Below are 17,675 nucleotides of genomic sequence, written 5' to 3' on the forward strand. Positions count from 1 at the left end.
TGCAGAACTAAGGGAAAGAGTGACTTGGGTGAGACAATATCGATACCATCATACATCAGCATGAAGAACCATCGTGGTCCGTTCACATTCGGCGTCCTCGCGTCCTCAATCCTCGAGTTCAGGAGGAGAAATTTTTCAAAGAGGCAGGTGCGCCGAATCTACGGGGTACGCAGCGAGGGCAACACTACCTACTAGTAGGATGCAGAGACGCGCCACGTGGGGTCCCGGAGCCTCGTGGGTGGCACGTAGAGGTGAGAACTACTTACCTAGGTACCTAAGCACTTCTTAGATACTGAACTGTTCAAAGGTTCAGGGGTAAAAGGGGCCTAGCTACCTAGCTAATGTCTTGATACAAACACATGTCTACCCGTAGGCGTCTAGTCGTCTTCGATCAAGTGGTTGAGCCAAAACTTCAGCCCTTCCACGCCCTCCTCTCGACAGACTGCGCCTTTCTCCTCTGCCATTTCAAGTTCTTCGGCGGCAACCCCAAGGCTCCAGCCAAAATGCGCAGCCGCCTGCTGTGCTGTAACTCCAATGCCATACATTGACCTGTCCCATGCCTCTGACCATGTGGGAGCCGTCGAGAGTCGTAATGAATCGAGCCACGCCTTGATCTGGCCGATTGTTTTCTCGTCACTTGCGTTGCGCTGCTGCACCACCAACAGTCCACTCTTGAAACGCCGTAGCTTGATAGGCAGGCCCAACTTTTCCCATGCTTCGGCCGCTTTGTGGAAATCTGATGGGCTGACTAGCTCCACCCCATTCTGGCTTCTGTTGAACATTGCCCACAGGTCAACCAGACTCATTGTGCCACCTTGACGTTGTAAAATCGCCTGGCGGTCGTCCGTAGCATATTCGGCCAGATTCCTTGCCAGTTCGGAGATATACAGAGCAGTCGAGTTGTCCCCGATCATGTCTTTCGTTGCTACCATGCCAAGCGCTGCCGCCGACTGAGACAGAAGAGGGTCGGACGACGCTCCGGGAACACCTGTCTGTGATCCAGACTCCAAGGCAAATCGCTCTGCTAGGGCAACGACATCCTTGGCTGACGCCATCAGAGCCTCCAAATCTTCAAACGCATTGCCCAGCACTGCTTCGTTGTTCTTGCGAGTCTGAAGTCCACGCTGCTCAAGCCCGGCTATGCCAACGGCAACTGCTCGAGACTCAGATGGTGGCACAGGACTGGGACTGCCAAGTGGCGTTGCCGCACGCTCAATGTCGGGGCGTGGGATGGGCGGTGCATTCTGCAACAACCATTTCCTCTGTATCATCGCGTTTTTCAGTCGCTCGTAGAAAACTCGATCACCGCCATTCCGAAAAGAAAACTTGACACTTGGAGTCTCATGCTCTTCCTCCAACGACAGGCCAGAGATTTCAGGTCCTGGTGACTCAGACCGACCCAACGGGTCTTCAAGCGCCTTCCTTTGTATAGAGTCTGGCACTGGAAGTGGTGCAGAGCATAGTTCGCAGATGCGCATCCAAGGATGATTGTGAAATGTACACCGGGGACAAGTAATAGTGTCTGATGAGATTCCATCTCCATAAGACCGGCTTTGGGACTCAGCCGTGAGATTGATTGACTCCGGTCTAGTCCCGGGAATGCGCTTTGCGTTCGCTGTAACGGCTGCTTTGAGTACCAGTGAAAAGGGCGGTTTGATGCCGCAAGCCAGGCAAGGCGGCAGTGGGAAGGATTCAGTTGCGATGGTAGGGTCAAAATTAGAGGGTACGGGATTAGAAAAAGAGCAGATGGGGCATACCCAAGTGCCGACGACAAGCGGTGGCGGAGTAGGAGATATTGCCGATGGTCGAAATGGGCTGGAAGCACGTGTTGATGGAGTTGAAGAAGATGCCACACTCTGAAATCTAGGGGACTGTGACGGTCCAGTTCTGCTTATCGAGCCAAACCTTCGTTTAGGCGGTTTGGGAAACAGGGTCACTTTCGGCGACGATTTGAGGAAACCAGCCTTTTGAATCGCCGGTCAATACATTATACGCAGGGCGGACAAGTTTAAGTACCTGAAATTCGTGTTTTTCAACATCTTTGAGATCAACAGCCCATGAATTCGCGCGAGGTTCTGCATCATCGACATAACAAGCGCGATGAGAGGTCAGATATGCATGTCCTTTCTGGCAGGAGTCGACCTTATATTTTCTGAGTGAGCGTAAGCCTCTGAGTTGCAACTGTTGCAATGAGAAATCCAATCGCACCCTTCATAGAGCCCAACCCCGTCCTGTACGAATAGAAGGACCTCATCTGGGGACAAGGTTGGGCGCGAGCCAGCGGTCAAATCTGGCCTTTTGAGGAACATCCGGCTGTCTATGCAGACTGGATTTCATTTTTGACAGTAAAGAAAGCCTTGGAATTTGCTTGTCGCTATAGATCTGGTGTCCGCAACATCTTTCCCATGGATAACGAAGAAATGATCAAGGATAAGGATAGATGCCGAAGAGGGTGGTGACAGTCAATATCTCGCTAACCCACTTCAGGTTAGACCCTCTGCCAAGAGGACCTTTCTTCCTGCGACCACAGGTTCAAGACAACTTCACTTCCTCCTCTCCTTCTCACCGTCTCCTGTTCTGTTAACTAAGTCTGCGACATCAGGAATCCTCCTACTTTTGTTCCGCCTTGGCTCTCGGAGCACCTTCTCTTCACTTCCTGCTAAATCCTTGCCTCGTATAGTCTTGTTCTCCTGGAGTCGCTGTCATGTATTCGTCTCCCGCTGGCCACCCTCCGTGGCAGACTTCATACCCATCGCTGAACCACCAGAATCATGCTTACATACCAGTTCCCGCCCGAAATGCCTTTGGTCCTCAACCGAATCTTGTTCCGCCACCCACCTACAATCCAGCTCCCTTGCTGCCTCAACAATATATGCCCTCACCATCAACGAGCACCGCGCCAAACACGCCGCCCCCCCAACCGCAACAACAAGCAAGGCAAAAGATAGTCTGGTCTGCAGACGTCCGTGATTATGTCAATCGCTCATTTGCCAAAGCCGCAGAAATCCGGGATGTGTCGAAAGAACAGATTGAAACAAAACTCAAAGAAATTATCACTGATGCAACTCAAACTGGCAAGTTGGATACTATCAATTGGAAAGAGCTGCCACTACCGCAACAAATGATTCGAGATGAACGCAATCGTGCTCTTCTTGCCCCTATGTCCCCTCCATCCTATATTGCTGCTGTACCTGTTCAAGCCGCTTCCACCACTTCCTACCACTCTCAACCGGATGTCCCTCGTAAGCGCAAATCCACGGAGCTTTCGACTGATGGCGAGCTTGCCACACCTCAACCGCCTTGGAGAACGAATGGACGATCTTCTGGACCTTTGGCTGACCGTGTTTCCTTCAACCCGTCCGATAAGCGGCCCAAACTCGACATGAATAAATCCGTAAGTAAAGCCCACGCAAGCCTGGAATCTCGCAGGCGGCGGTTCGAGGAGACGCGCCAGGGATCGGACTCTCCACGCACGCAAGAGTCATCTCGGGTTGCTTCGCCGGAGCCGAGGACGACTGGACCAATTGTTGGTCGCTCGCAAAAGCTCGAGAAGAACTACTTCAGATTAACGTCAGCACCCAACCCTGATGACGTCCGACCTCTGGAAGTCCTCCGCAAAACTCTGGAACTGCTCAAAAAGAAATGGCGCACAGAGGGCAACTACGTCTACATTTGTGACCAGTTCAAGTCACTGCGGCAAGATTTGACTGTCCAACATATCAAGAACGAATTCACCACCAGCGTGTACGAGTACCATGCTCGCATTGCTTTGGAGAAGGGTGACCTGGGTGAGTATAATCAGTGCCAAACACAGCTACGGGCGCTGTATAAACAGAACCTCGGTGGTCACCCTGTGGAGTTCAAGGCATATCGTATCCTTTATTTTATCCACACGTGCAACCAAACTGACATGAATGACGTACTCTCTGATCTAACACCAGCAGACAAGAAGGAACCTGCAATTAAGCATGCACTTGAAGTGCGCTCTGCTCTCGCTCTTGGGAACTACCACAAATTCTTCAAATTGTATCTCACTGTGCCCGACATGGGGGCATATTTGATGGATATGTTCGTAGAACGTGAGAGACTAGCCGCGCTGGCGTGCTTGTGCAAAACGTAAGTTTCTCACTCCTATCGCCGGCATGACTTCAATGGCTGACCTGTGCATAGGTACAAACCGGATGTACGATTGCGCTTCGTCACAGAAGAACTCGGGTTCGAGTCCGATGAAGAAGCTTGCCAATTCATCCTCGACCATGCCCCGGATGAATCATCGAACCTACTCGAAGAACGCGACGGTGATGTTCGCTTCTTGACGGGGAAGGCGGGGAACATTTTCCAGATCGCGAAGGCCAGAGCCTTTGGGACAGTCGACATCAAGGGCCAAATCTGAAATACCCAATTTTGTTTCACTGCTGTCCACCGTCGATGGTGTCTTCGAGGCGTTGACGTGTTTGGTTTCTGGCAGCGATCGACGATGCAACCATTGTCTTGACATGCGAATATTTCCAGCCCTTCAAATTCAATTCATTTAATGCCGTCGGGCACACTTACGTGACGCTGCTGGAATCATGGAGGTTGCCTTCCCAGCTGGTGATTCAGACCCTTTAGCCAAGGGATGCCACAGTTCTAAGATTGCTTTTTTCCGGCGTTGCGAGAAGACAGAGGCAGAGACTGGCAACTACAACGATGCCGTATCGGTCATGGTTTCTTGTATCCACCCTTTCGTCTTGCTTGGAGCACAGTCTAGGAGGAGATGCTTTGAAGCCAACAGTGCGCATAGGAAGACCTGCGCAGAGACTCAAAGGGACAAAGATCCCTTGATGGAGGTCATGTACTTTGGTCTATCATCGAAAGATGAGATGGCTCTGATTGTTCGACAGTGGCTGTCGTGTAGGATCTTCCACACAGCCTTTGTTGACCCCTTTTGTTTCAAGACGTGGAGCTAGAAGAGTGGCAGGAATGCAGCTGAAAAGGGCATTTCCCTCGTTCACCGAGCAAGCTGAACACGGCCTGCTGTTAGTCAGATATTCTGGGCCTGGACAGCCCATTCACTCGTCAACTGGCGGCAGAATGGCTGTGGTGTCTGGAACTGGTATGCAGCTGGAGTTTAGTCTAGCCAACCATGCGCGTGGCCGACGGCGACTCATAGCGCTGTGGCTATGCATTCCGTACGAGGTACTTCATGCAAAGAAGCCCGTGAGTTTATTGCATCGATATGGCACTAGCTCTAGCTTCACAGCTGTCACGACTCACGCGTAGACTTTGGATGAATTGTAGGGTTTACCGTTCGGGCCCCCTTTGTTCTCGGATCTTTCACTTGTGGATGCTTTGTGAATGGCTGCCATGCGCCCCATGCCGCCCACGTTGCGGCTGCATCCAGCCCTCGGAACTCAGTTCTCTAGGTAGAGTCTACAGGTGTACCGAGTATACAAGGTACATTACTAGGTACCTAGGTAGGTATTCGCCCCTACAGCCAGCTAACCCAGGTACCAGTGCAGAGGGACGGACCAGGTATTTCTCTGGAACAGCACACCCCTATTCTCCGTACCCATCTGCAGCCTGCATCCCCGGCAAAGTCTCCAAAGTGAATCCTGCCCATACTGCGTCACCCGTCATCTCAATCTCTGGGACTCCCTTCGCAATCTTGAGTCAGTGGGGGCCGCAGCGGACTTGACCCGGCCGCCAGGAGCACCAGACACCAGAGGAATCCCTGCCCGACACGCTAAAGACACGCACCAGATCTTTCTCCCTTGCCTGAACCTCGTGAGCGCTGCGCCTGTCCGACATTCACGACCTTGTCATCCCAGCCTGTCAACTCCCCCCAAGTTGAAACACACTTTGCCTCAACTTCGCACGGAACAGTCCAACACCGTCCAGGCTTGCCAGGCCACTGCAAACCGTTGAAAGCCTCGTTCCACCCTGCGACTTCACATGCAGTCGATCTAGAGCCAGCAAAAGCCCGATTTCGTAGGATTTTCTCTCCGGCCAAGCACGACTGCGGGGCACACGTCAAATGCGACAATGAAGGTATGTCACCACCATCCGTTCATATGCACCCCTCGCATATCGCACACGCTCATCCGTCTCGCTCTTCTAGGCTATCCGCCGATCTCTCAAGAGTGACAAAGACGGGAGGCAGCCGCCGAGCCTGACCATCACCCCCAAGACGATCCAGGCCCTGCCCCCAAAGAAAGTTATAAAAGCCTTATACGACCACGAGCCCAAAAATGGCAATGCGCAAGAGCTGTCATTCCACAAGGGCGACTTCTTCCATGTCCTGAGCCGCGAAGACGATACAGAGTGGTACGAGGCCTGCAATCCGCTCATCCCGTCCGCGAGAGGGCTGGTGCCCGTGGCCTTCTTTGAAGTTGTCGGTAAAAACCAGCGACAAAGTGAAAATTCTCTATCATCCCCAGGAGAGAAGATGGATGGTCACGATTCGGGGTTTTCAGAAAAAGGTTCAACCAACTCGGGCCACACAAGATCCGAATCAACAGCAACCACAAGACCTAGCGCCGGATTACACCAGAGAGGACCAAGCATGACCGGAAGAAGCGCCGGCGCCATGGTGTATGGTGTAGTGCAGTACGATTTCCATGCTGAAAGGGCAGATGAACTGGATGCCAAAGCCGGAGAGGCAATTATCGTCGTGGCGCAGTCCAATCCTGAATGGTTCGTTGCGAAGCCGATAGGACGGTTAGGAGGACCAGGGTTGATTCCGGTTTCGTTTGTCGATATTAAGGATACAGCGACTATGCAATCGGTGGCCGATCCCCTTGAGGCAGTCCGAAAAGCAGGCGTGCCTCGAGTTGAGGAATGGAAAAAGTTTGCAGCAGAATACAAGAACAGCAGTATCAGCCTGGGCAAATTCGACAGTCCCCAGGCCCAAATGTCGGCTGAGATGGCTCGAATGAGCCTTCAGAATGCGTCCTCGCAGCAATCACTTCCCAGTGCGAACTATGTAAGTTGAAGATGTTGTTTGCCCATGTTGGGAGATGAAGTTGACCCAGGTTCAAACAGAACGGTGCGAGAATATCGCAGCAGTCAAATATCCCTCTTGCGCCCATCAGTGCTTCAGTACCCCGATATTGTTTCGACAACGACATGTACTGGTATATTATTGAATGCCAAATGGAAGACGGCCGGTGGTGGGAGCTATCGCGGTACTACGCTGATTTCTACGACTTTCAGATTGCCTTACTGGAAATGTTCCCAGAAGAGGCCGGCAACAAGGGCAAGCCTCGTACCCTGCCCTTCATGCCTGGGCCAGTGGCACATGTCACCGATGCCATCTCCAACGGTCGACGCCAGAATCTGGATGAGTATATCAAGAAAATAGTGGCAATGCCACCTCACATCTCCAAAAGCATGCTTGTGAGGAATCTATTCAAGCCCAAACCAGGCCAAGATTTTGAAATTGATCCCAACGCGTTGGGAGAGGATTACCGACTATCTGCGGGATCACAGCAATCGATGCAACCAGTCTCTCGGACGTCCTCTAACCAGCAACCGCCGGGTATGGGGTACGGGGGTATGCCACCTCCCAGTGCAAGAACGTCCCAGCAACACCGGGTTCCTGTACCCATGTCCGCTGGGACCGGCGTGGCCATGGCAGGGCCACCATTCTTACACTCCCAAGCCAGCAATCTGACGCAAAATTCCAACTCCTCGAGCATGAAGGCTAGCAATGCCGGAGCTGCTATGAAAGTGAAGGTGTTCTTTCAGGATGACATTATTGTTCTCCGAGTGCCCCAGGACATTATATTTGCAGCGCTGAGAGAGAAGTTGATGGAACGGCTGAAGGTCAACGAAGATATTGTCATACAATACAAAGACGAGCCAACGAACACTCTGATTGATCTCGAGAATGATGACAACCTCGATGTTGCGCTGCAACGGAATCCGAAACTCACACTTTATGTCAATTATGCGACAGGTTAGAGGAAAGGGGTCGTTGTTCCTATGATGCAGTCTGAATATTGTCAATGAGCCCCTTGCCGAGTCTCAGCGCTGTTTTGCAGTGGTATCCTAGCCTTTTCTTGTGCGCGGTTTACAGGGTAGGTGACAGGGCGACCTGATGACACGAATGGTTAATATGATGATGTTCGGCGCCTTTAAGGGGCGTCCTCGGGTTGATCTTGGAGGTAGACGCCTCCAACACTGGCAAAAAGTTTCGAAAATTTCGATCGTGACTTGAAATGGGGGTGGATATGGAGTGCTACGTGGAGTTGAAATCTCTCAAAGTCATGTTTGGACGGATCTTTTACAGGTACGCGGCGCCATGAGACATGGATGATGGAAAGCCTTGTGCACAGATTATATTCCCTTCGATCATGCGGGTATCCAGGGCCATTTCGGGTCAGCGCGATAGTCCTCAGAGGTCTATAGAACCTGCTCATTGTAATGAATTCCTGCCACATTCAGACAATTGGCCTCTTTCTCGCCATCATTTGCCCAAGCAGAGAGGAGTGAGAAATGTCGGTTGAAAGATTTGACACTGGGTGACAAAAACAATGGACGGCAATTGTTTTCTCGCCGACGGTCGTCCGAGGTCGATAGCCGAGATGCCAAAATGCGGTGTTTATTCCGGCGCCGCTTGAACCAGTTTCGCTCTGACGTCTCTGCTTCTGCAGCCCATATCTTTTATTGCTACTATTATTATTATCACTACTCCTCCTCCTCCTTGCCATGACTCGGCGGCTCCCTTGATAAAGTGAAGGTTGGTTCAGTGAATCAGTCACTCCTGCATCGGAGCAACATGAAGGCGCCCGTGCGGCCCATCCGCACCACCTTCCACGCCTACGTGGGAGCTCTACTGTCCGATACCGCTGCTGCGCGGCCGCCGAGGCGGTCGATATGCACCGACTGCTTGAACACTCTGCGACGGCAAAGAAGAGCGTTAAGAACGTCCTCGTCTCGCCAGATTCATGTTGCGAGCAATGGAGGAAGAACTTCCAGGAGTCTTCGAGAGGCCGTCCGAGCGGCGAGACCACTGGTCTTGCGGCCGCAGCAGCAGAAACGACAGCTCGCAACCGTGACTGATGTACCCGCTCGTGGACCTTTGGAGGAGTACGATGAGAGAGTGCAATCGAGGCGTCTCAGGGAGGACGAACATCAGAGAAGTGGGTAGACAGATCCTTTTTTTTTTCGTGGCATGGACGACAAACTAACATTGGTACAGCCTTGGTTGAACACCTGCAAGATCTCCACGAGACTCTAAAAGAGTACCACCCTCCCAAGGTCATCCATCCGGACATCAACGATCTCCAACCGCCCAAGAAATCCCTCTTTGGTTCCCTGTTCGGCGGCGGGAACAAGAAGAAGGCTATTGGCGAGATACCAGAGAACCTGCCCAAGGGACTGTACATGTACGGTGATGTTGGATCTGGGAAAACCATGCTGATGGACCTCTTCTTCGACACGTTACCTCCGAACATCACCTCCAAGACCCGCATTCATTTCCACAACTTCATGCAAGACGTGCACAAGCGACTACACAAGATTCGCATGCAATATGGCAACGATTTTGACGCCGTGCCCTTCATCGCAGCAGATATCGCCGAAACTGCCCAAGTGCTCTGCTTCGATGAGTTCCAAGTGGTTGACGTTGCCGACGCAATGATCCTCCGTCGTTTGATCGAGGCCCTCATGTCGCACGGCGTTGTTCTGGTCACGACCTCGAATCGGCATCCAGACGATCTCTACAAGAATGGAATTCAGCGCCAGTCCTTCATCCCGTGCATAAACCTGCTGAAGAAACAACTCAAAGTCATCAATCTTGATTCACAAACCGATTATCGCAAACTCCCAAGGCCTCCTTCGGGAGTATACCACCATCCGCTTGACCGAGCCGCCGTCTCTCACGCAAACAAATGGTTCCGTTTCCTGGGCGATCCAGAAAACGATCCGCCTCATCCCACGACTATCACCGTTTGGGGTCGCGAAGTACAGATCCCGCTCGTCTCGGGCCGTTGTGCCAAGTTCTCTTTCCACGAGCTGATCGGTCGCGCTACAGGGGCAGCGGATTACATTGAGATGATGCGGAGTTTTGATGCGTTTATCGTCACCGACGTACCCGGAATGACCCATAGAGAACGCGACTGGGCCAGGCGATTCATTACTTTCATCGATGCGGTGTACGAGTCGCACGCGAAACTTGTCCTCACGACGGCAGTGCCCCTGTCTCAGCTTTTCGTGTCCAAGACTGAGCTCGATGAGTCGTTGAATAAAGTTGGCGACAAAGTCCAGAAGGACAAATCTAGCGCCTCCAAAGAAGATCATGCGGTCGTCGAAGAAGTCAAAAAGGCCAGGGAGGGAAGAGGGGGGCGAGAGGAGGAAGGGGCAGATGTCGACGATGTGATGCGCAACCTGATGGACGACCTGGGAATGAATATGAGTATGTTGAAGCAAAGCTCCCTTTTCAGCGGCGATGAAGAACGGTTCGCGTTCGCACGGGCGCTCAGTCGCTTGAGTGAAATGGGAAGTCAAGAGTGGGTGGAACGCGGGCTTGGGCTTGAAAAGAGAGGAGGATTGGAGGAGAAGGAGGGATGGCAGAGAGTTCGGAGCAGGTGGAGGGAGGACAGCCTGTGAGTTACCAAGAGACGTCTCGAGATTGCAAGGCGCCTGGGTCCAAGACATTTGGTACATAGTCTACGGTGCATATCTGTATATCAACGAGCCTTGGATATTTCGAGGTAATGCGGTTCCCCAAGCACGGCAAGGCTGAGAGAGCGGTGTAGTGGGAAACAAGCCAGCCCAAGTCGACCGTTTTCCCAGACCGAAGGAAGCCAGTAGAGCCGACTTGGACCCGGTAAATATCTTCGACAAAGGGGCTGCATTAATGGCGATGCGATATAAGACGAGGCTCTGAAGATGGCGAAGGCGCAAGTATTAGCCATTCCACCCCTTCCACCCCTTCAAGCTTCCACCCCATATCAGGCCGTTCACGTGAGATGAGGATCGACGTAGGCGGCTGCAGCCACTAACCGCCGAGGCCGCCCTCGCCGCCCATGGGCCACGGCCACGGCCACCCCAACGGCCACTGCGCCCATTGATATCGCATCATCTGCTGCAGGAACTCAAAGGACTCCGAAGTCAAACGACTCATCTCCAGTCCGCCGCTGCACACACTTACCATTCCCTCGCCCCCGGTTCAACCCCAGACTTGCTCTATATCTCCTCTTCGTCAGCTCTCTCCTTTCTCTGCGCAGGATCCCTCGCCCTCGGATCCGTCTTATTGGGGCCACCGGAGCCTCCATGTCGCCAGTCGCCCATGTCTCGTGTTGGCAGCCAGGCCAGCCATGAGCAACACTTCCCTTACCGGCCTCTACCAATCTGCAAATAGTAGCACTTCCACCCTCCGCCCGCGGACCGGCCGTCTTATATCCTACATTGACGATGAGGGTATCGAGTCCACCGCCATCTCTACCTCCACCTCCTCTACCCCGCCACTATTCCCCAGCAGAGGCGTTTCCCCCAACGACGCCGCGGTATCGAGATCCAAGTCGACGGACAGGCCACCCCGACATGGTCGAACGACCAAACCACAAGCAGGGCCGTCCTCGGGGATTTCATCCCCAACCGGAGGAAACCAGGGGCTGTGGGAACCTTGGACCTCACTCCAGGGTTTTGCGTCCACGTTGCTAGGGGGCGAGGTACCAGGTCCTCACAAGGATAAGGTTGGAGGTCCTCTCAAGAAGCCTCTCTGGATGAAACAAGATAACCACTATGGCTCAAAAACCGCCGTCCCGCAATGGGGTCCTTCACTCCAACACACTACAACTCTACTTCAGGGCACCACGGAAGAACGCCAGGCAATGGTCCAGGCAAAGAAGAGGGAAGCACTGCTCCTTGCAAGTACATCAGAGAACCGCGATCGCCTGGGCAAGTTTAAGAGACGAGACTCAGATGTGGATAGTGCCACGGCGGCTCCCGCAGACCAGAGTGAAGATGCCCTTGTTTACATGCACAAAGTTGAGAAAGGGGACACGCTGGCCGGAGTCATCATCAAGTATAACTGTCAACCTGACCTTTTCCGAAAGGTGAACCGCTTCTGGCCCAATGACAACATTCAGACTCGGACTCATGTTTTGGTCCCCTTGGAAGGCTCCACTGTCAAGGGCAAGAAAGTCGACAGTCCGTACCTCTCCAGGGACCTCTTCGACCCAGAATCCGACCGTCTCTCTGCCCAAAATGCGTCGAATACCATACCGAAAGTCATTGACGCCTTGTCAATCAATGGTGTTCACGACTCTCCTCGGACAAACCCAACCATCTCTTCTTCCGCCCTAACCTCCGAACCCCTGACGCTCATCACGTCTCTCTCCGAAGGAGTCGAGTTCAAGCATGACTGCTGGGTCATGCTGCCCAACTTCAAAGAAGCCACCGAAGTCCTACGCGTCCCTCGTCGTGCGCTAGGCTACTTTCCTCGGGCTCGTCGGAAATCAAATGCCACCCTTACCGCCTCACCTCCCTCTACACCCAAAACCTCCTTCGATACACTCCGGCATCCGCCTACTCACGCTGCGCAACTTTCTGCTTCCTTGAATGCCTCGCCCGTCCGCCGACCCAATTTTCCCTCGTCCCGGCTTAGCTCGTCCGGCCGCCAACGATCTTCCAGCGCTACAGGAGGAAATCCCTTCGCCGAAGCCCTCCGCGGGCCCGGAGGTGTCGGCACCCTTCGTGGTCTCCGCACAGAAGCTTCTCGGCCAGGCCCGGCCGACGACCCGTTGAATCGCAAATTCAACCAGTATTTCCCAGACTTCCTACCGCCACCGGGAGAGATCCCTCGAACGGGTTTCAGCACAAGGACACACACATCTCGATCAACGCCACGCGCGAGCTCCGAGTCGGTAAGAAGCCTGCGCTCCAACTCGAACAGTTCGGGTTTGACAGGTGATGTGGGCGGCGCGATTGAAGGGTGGGTGCGCAAGATGGCGGGCGCGGCAGGGAAACGGGAACGCAATGCTGCCGTTGACAGAATGGGCGACCTGATCGAACTGGAAACGAACTCGGAAATCTACGAGGACAGGCACATGCAGACTGAGGCAGAGAGTGACAATGGGGGAGAGGACATTACCACACCGACAGCTACCACCACGGACTCTGCAACAGAAGAGGCACTTCTCAACGAGAGGTTTCCCGTAAGAGGCAGAGTTCGAACCGCGTATGTCTCTCAGACCTCTGGGAAAGATAAGGACGATTGATTGAGTGGAACCCTCTGTCATGGGAAAAGGATGTGGTTTTTGCTAGGTATCATTTTGGGCAAGGGCCGGACTCGGATTTTGGGAGACAACAACCCCCTCTGTTAATATGGATACATTTCATGGTTTGGGTTGTCCGTTGCAGGTGCTATATCCACATGACTAAAATGATTCGTCCCCTACCGGTGTTTCTGGATGCTCAGCCTCGCGTGAAAGAATACCCTTGCGCCAGTGACCTGACCTGGTCTGACCCCACCAGTGACCGTCCACGTCCTTTCGGGCTCTCAAATATCCCCATGTAAGACCTGGACGCTTTTCGATCGATACAATGCGTGTAGAGTGATACTTACTTTCTACGGACTCGGTACTCGGTAATACGGAGGGGACAGAGAGGAACTTGGACAAAGGAGGACTTTAGACTAAGATAGACTGCCATTTGTCTCGATCCTGATATACCTACCTAGGGTAGTATTTCACATCTCACACATCTCGCTCTCTCCAGCCGGGCCTACATGCTAGCCACCACGGCGAGAACCAACAAATCCCCATCCTCAGTATCGATTCTCGAACAAAGCCCCTTCAAATGCCCCTCGCTACCCCCTCTCGGTCCTGGGCAGCACAATAGATCGACGTCTCTGCTTTGGCCTTCATGTGCTTGTACATCATGGTCACTTTCTTTCGATCAAAATGGCATTGTCTCCAACCTCCCCCTTTTTCCTTCTCCACTTTCCTCGCAAGGTATCAAAAAGGGCCAAAATTCGGCAATAGAGAAACGAGAAATGACTATATATAAAATAAAAAACGGATTGTGGTTGTTTCTTTCGTGAGCGGGCATCGAGTTCCAATCAATTGGTCGCACATCTCCAGCTGTACAAGGTAGATCCTGTCCAATCAGTTCCATCCCAAACTGTTCTCGGCCATTACAGGTGGGCTAATATACGTCCGCCCGCTTCGCTGAGAATTGCTGCGATCACTTGTCCGGGAGGTTCTTCCACCGAATCGAGTACCATAGCTGCCCCGTGCCCCGATCATGAGGTTGGACTGTTCGCCGGGACGATTGCCGCGGTTGCCTGATTGCATACTGCTTGACCGCTGGTGGCCAGCCTTTCTCTTCTTGTACCTTCGTGCAACAAGGAACATGGCAGCTCCGTAGACTGCGGCACCAGCCACGGCCCCGACTGCGATACCAACTGAAGATGGCCGGACTGGGGAGCTTCCAGAGTCGGAGGTACCGGGTGTACCATCGTTGGGAGTGGCATTTTGGTCAGAAGTGGTGGCGGCAGAATTCGCCGAGTTGATTGGTGTGCCTCCACCGGCAATTTGAGATCCAGGCAGAACAGGAATCGAAGGGTCAATCATGCCCATCAGAGTCACTACCGACGGGTTTGGATTGTTGTAGAGATCAGAGTTAGGGTTCAGCAGTTGCACCGAGAGGAGGTCGACTTTGTCTGCGGGAATGTACGCCATAGCCAAAGTGGTAATGTAGTTCAAGGTATCCAAAGTGTTGTAAGGCTGCAGGTACTGCATCACCACTTGGTCAAGGTCGATGCCCAGTCCATGGGAAACACCGACTGGGAGATAGGAGAATATTTGAGACACAGCAGTCGGGGACGATACCACGAAAGCGTAGTTGAGGCCGTAGTCAAATCCGAGCTGGATCAACGTAGAGTTTTCTGGTGCATCAGGCACACCACCTTGTGGTTGAATCACACGAGGGAGTGTTGTTGGAATAACAGCAGCGCTTGTCGAAGCAGACTTGGAAGTTTCGGTGGGAGCTGCTGTTGTAGCAGAGATGATGCTCGAATCTGGAGTAAACGCTGTGGCCGAGTCAGTCCCAGTGGGCTTAACAGTGTTTACCGGAGGCCCTGAGGTTGTGAGCTTGTCAGTCGTGGTAGGGGTGATCACTGGGGTTGACAGATTCCCAACGAATGGCGTCACAGCTGGAGTTAATGTTGGGATGGTTGTAGGGGTGTCAGTAGGCGTGGTCCTTGTGTCGCTGGTTGTATCTGTTGGCGTATTGGTAGGAGTCGTGATCACGGTATTGTTGCCAGTGCCTCCAGTAATTGTGGGAGAATCAGTCGGTCCCACAGAGACATCTGTTGGACTTGTTGGACTTGTAGGAATGGTTGTAGGAACATCAGTAGGAGTAGTGGTCGGAGTGGTAGTAGGTATGTCAGTCGGACCATCAGTCGGAGTGGTGGTTGGAGTGGTGGTTGGGTTCCCAGTAGGATTGTCTGTAGGTCCGCTCGGTGTCGTTGTTGGGGTAGTGGTAGGAGGTGGTGTTACCACATCTGTCGGCGAGTCTGTCGGCGTAGTTGTTGGCGAGGTTATTTGGTCCGTGGGCGAGCTGGTACCCGAAGTCACATCGGCTGAATTAGAACTTGTAGCGCCAGCCGCCGAAGTGATGACGGAGTTTGCTGAGCTCACATCGGACGCAATTGAGGAAGCGGCTGAGGCGGCCGAAGACAAGGCTGAAGAAATGGAGGCGATGTCAGTACCGGAGGCCGTCGCCGCAACCGATTGCAACGAGCTTGCGACAGACAAGATGGAAGTTGCAGCATCGCTGGCCGACGAGAGAACAGATTCGGCTGCAGCAGTGCTTGATGCCAAAGCCGCCGTGTCTGTTGTGCTAGCAGTGATAGAGGCAGTGTCTGAAGATGAATCGCTCGTAATGATGGAGAGGCCAAGAGTAATGCCACTCTCGTCAGCCGTTGAGTTTGTTGTAGAGGCAGCATCTGTGATGGTAGCCGTGTCCGACCCAGTCGCGGTAGTATCAGTGTTGATACTGGTAGGGACATCGGTTGCAGATGGACTACTCGAAGGATCCGTGATCGTGGCGACGCTTGTGTCTGTAGCTGAGGGAGTAGCTGAAGGATCCGTTGTAGTTGCAGAATCGGTTGCGGAATCGGTTGAGGAATCGGTTGCGGTATCGGTTGAAGTGTCGGTTGAAGCGGTGTCAGTCGTTTGCGCGTCGGTGCTTGCTGGTGTTGATGTCGGCGAATCGTTCGAGATTTGTGATGCAACACCGGACAAAGCATCAGTTACTGACGATATCAGGCTACCTAACCCCGAGTCCGTAGAGCTGGCGCTGGCCGAGTCCGTCGTGGTAGAGTTGTCGAATGTGACCACTTGCCTCTTGACAACCTTTGGGAAATAGTATCTGGGTTTCAGATCCGCTCCACGACGATGGGCCGGGACAGCATCGGCAAAGGATCCTGCCACCACTGCTGCAAATAAAGTGATTGATGAGATCTTCATGTCGTGAGAAGTCGTTGTCTGGGAAGTATCTGGAGAGCCAGTCAGCAACACGCCTAGCAGTTCCGTTCGGGCTCCCTCACTTCAAATCTTCTTGTGAAACGAGTGTATGTGGTGAGAGAGGTTTGAAAAGAGCGGCTAGGATCAAATGATCCTGATCTGTAACTCGAAAGAACCGTCCCAGACGATTTCTTTGGCTTCGGTCGTCTTCGCGGGGTCGTTCAAGCCAGTTTTATTTGTTCTGTGAGAAAGCCGAGAGAAGATGCAGCAGTTGTCGAGGATTGTGATCAGGAGAATTCCTTTGTTCGGTAGCTATGCAAATTGACAAAGTCGAATAGTCAAAGGCGTCGGGTCATGTAATTTTGGCGATTTCTTTGAGCCCTGGACTTCCCGTGTATCTCCAACAAAGGCCCCGCTGTACGCTATGCTCTTCCTCGAATTGTTGGGCCAGCCAATCTGCTCGCGAAGACAAAGATAGTATCCAAAGAGTTGCTGTTGGCGACTTATAGACTCGTTCCTTGAAGGAGGGGGCGGCAAGGGGATCTCTTGAGAAAGCGTTTCGCAGCAAATGGTCGAAGTGCGTGCAAGAAGGTATAAGAACTAAAGAGCGTGATCGATCGTGTCAAATTGGGCTGGACGTCGACGGTCTGAAGGAACGAACGCGAGCACGTCGGAATCGGTGCTGGCAAAATTGCTTAGACACGAAAGGGATGAAGGACCGCAGCCGTCGAGGCGGAATTGACAAGTCGAAAGGGAGGGTTATCGGTCGCAGAACGAGAGAGGGCGACCACGGCGACGTTGACGGATCATCGAGGCTCGATGGTGAGGGCGTGCAGGTGTAAACGGTGAGTGCAAAGAGCAATGACTGCAAAGGAACGCATTGTCGAAGACGTGTCGAAAGGGAGAGGCTGAATGGAGTCCGACTCGCCGAGTACCTGATGGGAAAGGAGTGACGAGACAAGCCTCGCAAGCGCAGGCTGCTAAGCCCGGCCAGTGGCTGTTGGTCGAGACAAGGCACAGACCAGGGCACGCCAGCGGCTCTCGGGGGCAAACTCAAACGGAGAGATCTTGGGGATTGAGTGCAATGAGTGGACTCGTCCCCAGCGAGAGGTGGTCCCGGCGGAGATGCCTCTCAGGCACAATTACGCCCTCTGGTTAGACGGTTATTTTCCGAGGACGAGGCCCTGGAAACTAACAGCCACAAGCCCCAGCACT

At 53.1% G+C, this 17,675-nt stretch overlaps 6 protein-coding genes across 6 annotated transcripts; 4 read left to right on the forward strand and 2 right to left on the reverse strand.

Moving 5' to 3' along the window:
- Window positions 1-377: 377 nt before the first annotated feature.
- Z520_03305 (uncharacterized protein) lies at window positions 378-1,478 on the reverse strand (the record flags this gene model as incomplete). Its single annotated transcript, XM_016773818.1, has 1 exon — window positions 378-1,478. One exon carries the CDS (start codon window positions 1,476-1,478, stop codon window positions 378-380), a length of 1,101 nt encoding a protein of 366 aa, XP_016634764.1.
- A 1,226-nt stretch (window positions 1,479-2,704) lies between these two features.
- On the forward strand, window positions 2,705-4,393 carry Z520_03306 (uncharacterized protein; the record flags this gene model as incomplete). Its single annotated transcript, XM_016773819.1, has 2 exons — window positions 2,705-4,116; window positions 4,171-4,393. The coding sequence occupies 2 exons, from the start codon at window positions 2,705-2,707 to the stop codon at window positions 4,391-4,393; spliced, it is 1,635 nt and encodes a 544-aa protein (XP_016634765.1).
- Window positions 4,394-6,024: 1,631 nt separating this feature from the next.
- Window positions 6,025-7,944, forward strand: Z520_03307 (uncharacterized protein; the record flags this gene model as incomplete). The annotated part of the gene is made up of 3 exons (XM_016773820.1): window positions 6,025-6,030; window positions 6,101-6,964; window positions 7,024-7,944. 3 exons carry the CDS (start codon window positions 6,025-6,027, stop codon window positions 7,942-7,944), a joined length of 1,791 nt encoding a protein of 596 aa, XP_016634766.1.
- An 817-nt stretch (window positions 7,945-8,761) lies between these two features.
- Window positions 8,762-10,593, forward strand: Z520_03308 (uncharacterized protein; the record flags this gene model as incomplete). The annotated part of the gene is made up of 2 exons (XM_016773821.1): window positions 8,762-9,125; window positions 9,185-10,593. The coding sequence occupies 2 exons, from the start codon at window positions 8,762-8,764 to the stop codon at window positions 10,591-10,593; spliced, it is 1,773 nt and encodes a 590-aa protein (XP_016634767.1).
- Window positions 10,594-11,303: 710 nt separating this feature from the next.
- On the forward strand, window positions 11,304-13,208 carry Z520_03309 (uncharacterized protein; the record flags this gene model as incomplete). Its single annotated transcript, XM_016773822.1, has 1 exon — window positions 11,304-13,208. The coding sequence occupies one exon, from the start codon at window positions 11,304-11,306 to the stop codon at window positions 13,206-13,208; it is 1,905 nt and encodes a 634-aa protein (XP_016634768.1).
- Window positions 13,209-14,096: 888 nt separating this feature from the next.
- Window positions 14,097-16,463, reverse strand: Z520_03310 (uncharacterized protein; the record flags this gene model as incomplete). The annotated part of the gene is made up of 1 exon (XM_016773823.1): window positions 14,097-16,463. The coding sequence occupies one exon, from the start codon at window positions 16,461-16,463 to the stop codon at window positions 14,097-14,099; it is 2,367 nt and encodes a 788-aa protein (XP_016634769.1).
- Between the last annotated feature and the right edge of the window lie 1,212 nt (window positions 16,464-17,675).

The sequence above is a fragment of the Fonsecaea multimorphosa genome (genome assembly GCF_000836435.1).
Source record: "Fonsecaea multimorphosa CBS 102226 unplaced genomic scaffold supercont1.5, whole genome shotgun sequence".
In the NCBI taxonomy this organism is placed as follows: domain Eukaryota; kingdom Fungi; phylum Ascomycota; class Eurotiomycetes; order Chaetothyriales; family Herpotrichiellaceae; genus Fonsecaea; species Fonsecaea multimorphosa.